The sequence below is a fragment of the Oncorhynchus kisutch genome, linkage group LG17 (genome assembly GCF_002021735.2).
Source record: "Oncorhynchus kisutch isolate 150728-3 linkage group LG17, Okis_V2, whole genome shotgun sequence".
Lineage (NCBI taxonomy): Eukaryota > Metazoa > Chordata > Actinopteri > Salmoniformes > Salmonidae > Oncorhynchus > Oncorhynchus kisutch.
Genome location: NC_034190.2, coordinates 84,644,721 through 84,654,771, shown reverse-complemented (window position 1 = coordinate 84,654,771; position 10,051 = coordinate 84,644,721). Strand labels below are relative to the sequence as shown.

Below are 10,051 nucleotides of genomic sequence, written 5' to 3'. Positions count from 1 at the left end.
ACAGGTCGACTAGGCCTAATGCTATATGTTACATGCAGTATGGCAGTGTGGGCCCCAGAAAATAAAATGTGCGTTTTGGGCTGCAATAACTAAATAGATGCTACGTTAAACTTAGTTTCAAATGAATTAACCATATACTGATATTCGTCCGTGGACTATAATATGTGTCTGTGTCTTTCATCTGAGGATGTATTCCAATTGAAAAGATAAAAAAAAACATTTGGGAGAGCATAGAGAGATTAAAATAGCCCCCCCCCCCCCCCTTGATGAGAGTGTTGACTGGAGCCTGAAATCAGACTAGCAGCAGTTGTGTTGTTGCCGTGACTGCTGTGTCACGCTGCTCTGCTCAGGCAGACAGCAACCCTACGCGCCCAGAGATAGCAATAGAAAATGCCGCGTTAGAGATTCAAAGAAATTAGAGGGAGGAAGAGAGGACGATGGGGAATTAAGAGGTTTGAGGGGATTGAGCCGAGGACTGTCGATGTTTCTCTACCTGAAATAACAGAAGTATGCTATCAGAGGCGAATCATTGGCGTGCGTCTCTCTAAGAGCGGCTGTCCGTGTTCGAGCCAAATTAACTACAAAACGGAATAACGGTTTTTATGCACCCGGACGAGACGTGAGTTAGTTACCAACAATGTGGTGCATCAATTGCGCTTCGGACAAGACCCCTGCCATTCTTCATAATAACAAGCTGATATACTGGTAAGGGCGCTTTTTTAGTTGTATTATAGAACGCTGTTTAGTCAAAGATCATGCGGCAATATTAGCAAGAAATAAAACAATTATTACATTCCATGACATTGAACATATTTTATTTTCCAAAAACACATATGGGTGTGATAAATAAAAATAATAGCATAACATAAAGGACAATATTGAATTTGTCTTTGGTGACAACCAGTTGGTCAATATGGTGTGGTGGGCTGCAATACAAAAGGGATTTGTTTTTGATCTCCTGTAGGATGTGCTGGCTCGAATTTCGACCCCTTTCTACAGTAGGCTGCAGTAGAGCAGAGCAGACTATATAGTTTGTGACTGGATTATACTCTCTCTCTCTCTCTCTCGCTTTCCCTCTCTCTCTCTCTCTCTCTCTCTCTCTCTCTCTCTCTCTCTCTCTCTCTCTCCCCCCTTTCACTCTCTCTCTCTCTCTCTCTCTCTCTCTCCCCCCTTCTCTCTCTCTCTCTCTCTCTCTCTCTCTCCCCCCTTCTCTCTCTCTCTCTCTCTCTCTCTCTCTCTCTCTCTCTCGCTCTCTCTCTCCCCCCTTCTCTCTCTCTCTCTCTCTCTCTCTCTCTCTCTCTCTCTCTCTCTCTCTCCATTTGGATAACCATTGGCAGTTGGGAGGGGTAATGATGTAATCCACTCAAACTGACAGCTTTCACACATTCAATGTTATTGTACAGTTGTCCGGTGGTGTGTAGGTACAGAATGTGCTGGACCAAAAACACATTACATGATGAAAGTGTTCCAATGTCTCTGACATATGGAGGTTAAGATATTGTTTATAATCATATAGTAAAATAATGAATCTATTAGAGACAGTGTGTGAGTGTATGTGAGCCAAATGAGAGGGTGAACTCATGAAGAGATTCCAGCAGGCACACAGATGGAGCCCTAGGAGTGCTGGAGCACCTGACCCTTTGCCCTCCTATGAGGTGATCAGATGATATATCTAACTAGTTGATTCATCTAGCCTACATTAGAGATGGTCAACTGATAGAACTAACTAGTTGATTCATCTAGTCTACATTAGAGATGATATATCTAACTAGTTGATTCATCTAGCCTACATTAGAGATGATATAACTAACTAGTTGACTCATCTAGCCTACATTAGAGATGATCTGTTGATATAACTAACTAGTTGATTCATCTAGCCTACATTAGAGATGATCTGCTGATATAACTAACTAGTTGATTAATCTGGTCTACATTAGAGAGCCTCCATTAGCTCCATTATGTTTCATTATGTTTCATTTTATCCTGAAAAACTCCCCAGTCCTTAACGATTACAAGCATACCCATAACATGATGCAGCCACCACTATGCTTAAAAATATGGAGGGTGGTACTCAGTAAAGTGTTGTATTGGATTTGTCCCAAACGTAACACTTCCTTTTCATGTCAAAAAGTGAATTGCTTTTCCACATTTTTGGGGCGAAATATTTTGTACAGGCTTCCTTCTTTTCATTTAGGTTAGTATTGTGGAGTAACTACATGTTGTTGATCCATCCTCAGTTTTCTCCTGTCACAGACATTAAACCCTGTGACTGTTTTAAGGCCACCATTGACCTCTGAGCGGTTTCCTTCCTCTCCGGCAACTGAGTTAAGAAGGACTCCTTACTAACTCAGTTGCCGGAGTAGAATGAAACCTTCCGCAGGACACCCGTATCTTTGTAGTGACTGGGTGTGTTGATACACCCTCAAAAGTGTAATTAATAACTGCACCATGCTCAATTCAATGCCTGCCCTTCTTTGAGGGGCATTGGAAAACCTCCCTGGTCTTTTTGTGGTTGAATCTGTGTTTGAAATTCACTGCTCAACTGAGAGACCTTACAGATAATTGTATGTGTGGGGTACAGAGATGAGGTAGTCATTCAAAAATCATGTTCAACACTATTATTGCACACAGAGTGAGCCATATGTGACAGGTTAAAGGAAATATCCATACGCCCCTGAAAACAGGAGAAATACATACACCTTTTTGTGATGTTTTGAAGCCCATGTTTAGTCATGAACTTATTCGATAAAGGGATTGAATACTTATTGATATTTCAGCTTTTCATTTTGAATTGATTTGTACAAAAATTTGACATATGTAGTAATTCCACTTTGACATTATGGGGTATTGTGTGTAGACCAGTCACCCCACAAAATCTAAATTAAATCCATTTTAAAATTCAGGCTGTTACACAACAAAATGTGGAAAAGGTAAAGGGATGTGAATACTTTCTGAAGGCAGCAGTCTCTACGGTGCAGGGTAGACTACCGGCTGGTAGCAGGCTAGTAACAGTGACTAAGTTCAGGGCAGGGTACTGGGCGGAGGACGGCTTGTGGTGACTGTAACAGTCTAATGAACTAAGGGGATCGATTTGACAAGATCAATTTGTCAATTTGTCAAATTCAAATTAAATTATTAGAAATAATACAAATGCAATACACCAAAATAAAGCTTTACTTCTTGTTAACCTCTCTAGGGTACGTGGAACGGTAATGTCCCACCTGTCAACAGCCAGTGAAACTGCAGGGCGCCAAATTCAAAACAACAGAAATCCCATAATTAAAATTCCTCAAACATACATGTATTTGTCAAAAAGGCTTTACGACGAAAGCAAACCAAACGATTATGTTAGGTCAGACTCACAGAAAAACACAGCCATTTTTCCAGCCAAAGAGAGGAGTCACAAAAAGCAGAAATATAGATATATTAATCACTAACCTTTGATGATCTTCATCAGATGACACTCATAGGACTTCATGTTACACATGTTATGTTTTGTTTGGTAAAGTTCATATTTATGTCCAAAAATCTGAGTTTACATTGGCGCGTTATGTTCAGTAGTTCCAAAATATCCGGTAATTTTGCAGAGAGCCACATCAATTTCCAGAAATACTCATAATAAACATTGATAAACGATACAAGTGTTATTCACAGAATTAAAGATATACTTCTCCTTAATGCAACCGCTGTGTCAGATTTCAAAAACACTTCAAGCAAACCATGCAATAATCTGAGTACGGCGCTCAGAAGACAAATCAAGCCAGACAGATATCCTCCATGTTGGAGTCAACAGAAGTCAGAAATAGCATGATAAATATTCACTTACCTTTGATGATCTTCATCAGAATGCACTCCCAGGAATCACAGTTCCACAATAAATGTTTGTTTTGTTCGATAATGTCCATCATTTATGTCCAAATTCCTCCTTGTTGTTAGTTCAGCGTTCAGCAAGGAAATCCAACTTCATGACGCACGAGCAGACGAAAAGTCCAAAAGTTCCGTTACAGTCCGTAGAAACATGTCAAACGATGTATAGAATCAATCTTTAGGATGTTTTTAACATAAATCTTCAATAATGTTCCAACCGGAGAATTCCTTTGTCTGTAGAAAAGCAATGGAATGCAAGCTAACTTTCATGTGACCGCGCATGGTCAGCTCGTGGCTCCTGGCAGACCTCTGACTCATTCCCCTCTCATTCGCTTCCACTTCACAGTAGAAGCCTCAAACAAGGTTCTAAATACTGTTGACATCTAGTGGCTAGATCTAGTTCCTTAGCAAGTGCAACATGACCAATATCCCACTGTATCATCAATAGGGAATGTGTTGAAAAACAACCATCCTCAGATTTCCGACTTCCTGGTTGGATTCTTTCACAGGTTTTTGCCTGCCATATGAGTTATGTTATACTCAGAGACATCATTCAAACAGTTTTAGAAACTTCAGAATGTTTTCTATCCAAATCTACTATCCAAATCTATTATATGCATATTCTATGTTTTTATGGCTGAGTAGCAAGTAGTTTAATTTGGGCACGCTTTTCATCCAAAATTCCCAATGCTGCCCCCTACCCTAGAGAAGTTAATCCAGCCACCGTGTCAGATTTCAAAAACGCTTTACAGCGAAAGCAAACCATGCTATTATTTGAGGACAGGACCCCATCAAACAAACACAGACAATCATATTTCATCCCGCCAGGCGCGACACAAAACTCAGAAATAACGATATAATTCATGCCTTACCTTTGACGAGCTCCTTCTGTTGGCACTCCAATATGTCCCATTAACATCACAAATGGTCCTTTTGTTCGATTAATTCCATCGTTATATATCCAAAATGTCCATTTATTTGGCACATTTGATCCAGAAAAACACTGGTTCCAACTCGCGCAACATGACTACAAAATATCTAATAAATTACCTGTAATCTTTATCCAAACATTTCAAACAACTTTCCTAATCGAACTTTTTGGTATTTTTAAACGTAAATAATCAATCAAATTTAAGACGGGATAAACTGTGTTCAATACTGGATAAAAAACAAAGTGGAGCGAGCTTTCAGGTCGTTCGCCCTAACCACAACACTGCACTAGACTCGACCCTCGTTCTGAACAGCCCTACTTCTTCTTCTCTCAAGGGAAAAACATCAACCAATTTCTAAAGACTGTTGACATCTAGTGGAAGCAATTGGAACTGCAAGCAAGTGCCTTAGAAATCTTGATCCACATAGAAACCCAATGAAAAGAGAGTGACCTCAAACATTTTTTTTCCTGGATGGTTTGTCCTCGGGGATTCGCCTGCCAAATACGTTCTGTTATTCTCACATTATTCAAACTGTTTTAGAAACTTCAGATTGTTTTCTATCCAAATATACTAATAATATGCATATCCTAGCTTCTGGGCCTGAGTAACAGGCAGTTTACTTTGGGCACGCTTTTCATCCGGACGTGAAAATACCGCACCCTAGCCTAAAGAGGTTAAAATAGAAGCTGTTTTTCATGTCTCTCAGTCCACCAATCATGGCCCTGAACCTGATCAAACACCTCTGGAGAGACCTGAAAATAGCTGAGCAGCAACACTCCACATCCAACCTGGCATAACTTGAAAGGATGAAATGCAGAGAAGAATCTGAGAATTTTATCAAATAAAATAAAGTTTTATTCATCACGTTTCGTAAACAACAGGTGTAGTAGACAAACAGTGAAATGCTTAGTTACAGGTCGTTCCCAACAAGGAAGAGAGAAAGAAAATAGAGAAATAATAGAAAAACAAAACATGTCATAAAAAAGTAATAATAAATACACAATGAGTAACAACAACATGGTACCTGTACAATCAATGATAACATGGCTGCATACACAGAGTACCAGTACTGAGTCAATGACAACATGGTACTATACACAGAGTACCAGTACTGAGTCAATGATAACATGGTACTATACACAGAGTACCAGTACTGAGTCAATGATAACATGGCTGTATACACAGAGTACCAGTACTGAGTCAATGATAACATGGTACTATACACAGAGTACCAGTACTGAGTCAATGATAACATGGCTGCATACACAGAGTACCAGTACTGAGTCAATGATAACATGGCTGTATACACAGAGTACCAGTACTGAGTCAATGATAACATGGTACTATACACAGAGTACCAGTACTGAGTCAATGATAACATGGCTGCATACACAGAGTACCAGTACTGAGTCAATGATAACATGGCTGTATACACAGAGTACCAGTACTGAGTCAATGATAACATGGTACTATACACAGAGTACCAGTACTGAGTCAATGATAACATGGTACTATACACAGAGTACCAATGCTGAATCAATGATAACATGGCTGTATACACAGAGTACCAGTACTGAGTCAATGATAACATGGTACTATACACAGAGTACCAATGCTGAATCAATGATAACATGGCTGTATACACAGAGTACCAGTACTGAGTCAATGATAACATGGTACTATACACAGAGTACCAATGCTGAATCAATGATAACATGGCTGTATACACAGAGTACCAGTACTGAGTCAATGATAACATGGCTGTATACACAGAGTACCAGTACTGAGTCAATGATAACATGGTACTATACACAGAGTACCAATGCTGAATCAATGATAACATGGCTGTATACACAGAGTACCAGTACTGAGTCAATGACAACATGGTACTATACACAGAGTACCAGTACTGAGTCAATGATAACATGGTACTATACACAGAGTACCAATGCTGAATCAATGATAACATGGCTGTATACACAGAGTACCAGTACTGAGTCAATGATAACATGGTACTATACACAGAGTACCAATGCTGAATCAATGATAACATGGCTGTATACACAGAGTACCAGTACTGAGTCAATGATAACATGGTACTATACACAGAGTACCAATGCTGAATCAATGATAACATGGCTGTATACACAGAGTACCAGTACTGAGTCAATGATAACATGGCTGTATACACAGAGTACCAGTACTGAGTCAATGATAACATGGCTGTATACACAGAGTACCAGTACTGAGTCAATGATAACATGGTACTATACACAGAGTACCAATGCTGAATCAATGATAACATGGCTGTATACACAGAGTACCAGTACTGAGTCAATGACAACATGGTACTATACACAGAGTACCAGTACTGAGTCAATGATAACATGGTACTATACACAGAGTACCAATGCTGAATCAATGATAACATGGCTGTATACACAGAGTACCAGTACTGAGTCAATGATAACATGGTACTATACACATAGTACCAGTACTGAATCAATGCTAACATGGCTGGCAGTGATCATTATGCATTATAGTCTTTCGAGGGTGACCTTGAATTAATGATCTGTGCTGGTGTGGGCTGCTGCAAGGCTTTCAATACAGAGCCTCAGCCGACCCTGTCTGTCTGCCTCATTACCTGCCTCCCTACCGCCCTCCCTCCCTCCCACCCTGCCTCCTTCCCTACTTCCCTGTCATTCTCTCTCTCCTTCCCTGCCTCCCTCCCTCCCACCCTGCCTCCCTCCCTACCTACTTCCCTGTCATTCTCTCTCTCCTTCCCTGCATGCCTACCTCCCTGAGTCTCTGCCTGCCTACCTTGTTGCCTACCTCTCTACCTCTCTGATTCTTTGCCTGCCTACCTCCCTACCTGCCTCCCTGCCGGCATACCCCCCCCCCCCGCCTTTCTCCCTTGACTGCCTGCCTCCCAGCCTGCCCCCCCCCCCCGCCTCCCTCCCTGCCTGCCTTCTTGCCTCACTCCCTACCTCCCCGTCTCCCCCCTTCCTTCCTCCCTCCTGACCCCCCCCCCTCTCTATTTCTTTAAAAGAAATGCCGGTGCCTGTACTGTCGTTTCTCATCTGCTCCAGATCACAATGATCCAATTCAGAACTTCTTGACTAAGCATCCAAGGCATTTCACCTGTCAAATGGTATTCCAGCTTATTAATATCTCTGAGAATGTGTTGCAGATGAATTTGATCTCAACCAAAAGGCTGTCCTTGTTGAAACGGTTTCATAGTGAAGACACACAACAGTCAGGTTCTTTAGACTTACTGTTCCGTGTTGTAGTACAATTGTTTAAGCGGAAGGAGCTATTTAATTTTTTAAAAAATAAATTATGTCTTAATTTCTTCAATCAAAGTTTGTACCTACAGATGTAGCCTATATGCATAAAATGCATCCTCCAACTACAACGTCTGCCTGTGCCTGTGTTTAAAAAAAGATTTAATACCGTCAAATATCAAGTTAGGCATATCTCATTTCACAATCATCGTCACTGTCAATTGTGAAATGATAATTCTTGATGTTTTACTGGTGTCACGATCTTCCTCCTCTTCATCTGAAGAGGAGAGGCGAGAAGGATCAGAGGACCAAAATGCGGCGTGGTATGTGTTCATGATGAATGTTTAATTAAAGAAAGAACTGAACACTGAATACAAAAACAATAAACAAATAAAGACCGTGAAGCTATCATAAGGACTGTGCTGAACACAAGCAACTAACATAGACAATCACCCACAAACAAACAGTGCAACCCAGGCTACCTAAGTATGATTCTCAATCAGAGACAACTAATGACACCTGCCTCTGATTGAGAACCATACTAGGCCGAAACATACAAATCCCCAAATCATAGAAAAACAAACATAGACTGCCCACCCCAACTCACGCCCTGACCATACTAAATAATGACAAAACAAAGGAAATAAAGGTCAGAACGTGACAACTGGTGAAATGTCCAAACTGCATCTGCATGCCAATGATTTGATTGATGTCACTCAGATGAGACTATGCGTGTAGATCTTTTCGGTTCTTGTTAGGTCCAATTTGGCCGGCTCAAAGTGAGCGCAGAGTGCTTTGAAGTCAGAAAGAAGAGCTCGCTGCCCAGCGTGTTGCTAATACATTCCCAAATTTTTTTGGGGGGGCAAATTTTTTTGGGGGGGGGCAGCGCACTCAACGTTTTGGTTCTGGTTTTGGGGAGATCGACTGTATACGGTGTACAGTTTGTCCATGTAGATTTGAAAGTGGAACCTCCAGTTCCAGTCTATGGGGATTCCTAAGCTTTTTCCCTCTCGTTCATGACAGAAACGGAGAATTTTTAAGTTTGAAATTCATGTCATGTCAAATAACAGTTTTGAAGACATTTTTATGCGCGCAATTCTATACATTTTGCCATGTCTAATGTGTATTCATGTGATTTTTTTGAGTGACAAATAATTTCCAACATTATCAATGGGCAAAACAAACAAAAAAATTGATAAAAAAAGGTAGCTGTTGATCTGGACATTTCTGACAAGTTATAAACATCTCTCTGTAATGACGGACCTGACAAGAGGAACTGATGATGCACTAGCCGATTTAGTAATGTCACCTTGTATATTCTACTATAACAACTTTAAAGATTAAGTTGAAAGCTGGACTGAGTTCCTTGACTTTTTCCAGATTTTGTTACATTACAGCCTTATTCTAAAATGGATTAAATAAAACAATTTCCTCAGATATCTATACACAATACCCCATAATGACATCACAATACCCCATAATGACATCACAATACCCCATAATGACATCACAATACCCCATAATGACATCCCAATACCCCATAATGACATCACAATACCCCATAATGACATCACTATACCCCATAATGACATCCCAATACCCCATAATGACATCACAATACCCCATAATGACATCACAATACCCCATAAGGACATCACAATACCCCATAATGACATCACAATACCCCCTAAAGACAAAGTGAAACAATAAAAAAAAAAACATTTTTGCATATGTATTAAAAATTAAAAACAGAAATACCTTATTTACATAAGTATTCAGACCCTTTGCTATGAGACTCGAAATTGAGCTCAGGTGCATCCTGTTTCCATTGATCATCCTCGAGATATTTATATAACTTGATTGGAGTCCACCTGTGGTAAATTCAATTGATTGGACATGATTTGGAAAGCACACACCTGTCTATATAAGGTCCCACAGTTGACAATGCATGTCAGAGCAAAAACCAAG

General features: G+C 40.3%; 1 protein-coding gene across 1 annotated transcript in view; it reads left to right on the top strand.

Moving 5' to 3' along the window:
- The first annotated feature begins 330 nt into the window (after positions 1 to 330).
- Positions 331 to 10,051, top strand: part of LOC116354450 (IQ motif and SEC7 domain-containing protein 1-like) — a 94,012-nt gene continuing 84,291 nt past the window's right edge. The window contains 1 exon segment of the mRNA XM_031794852.1: positions 331 to 705. Coding sequence (XP_031650712.1) covers positions 638 to 705 — 68 coding nt within the window. The 5' untranslated portion in view covers positions 331 to 637.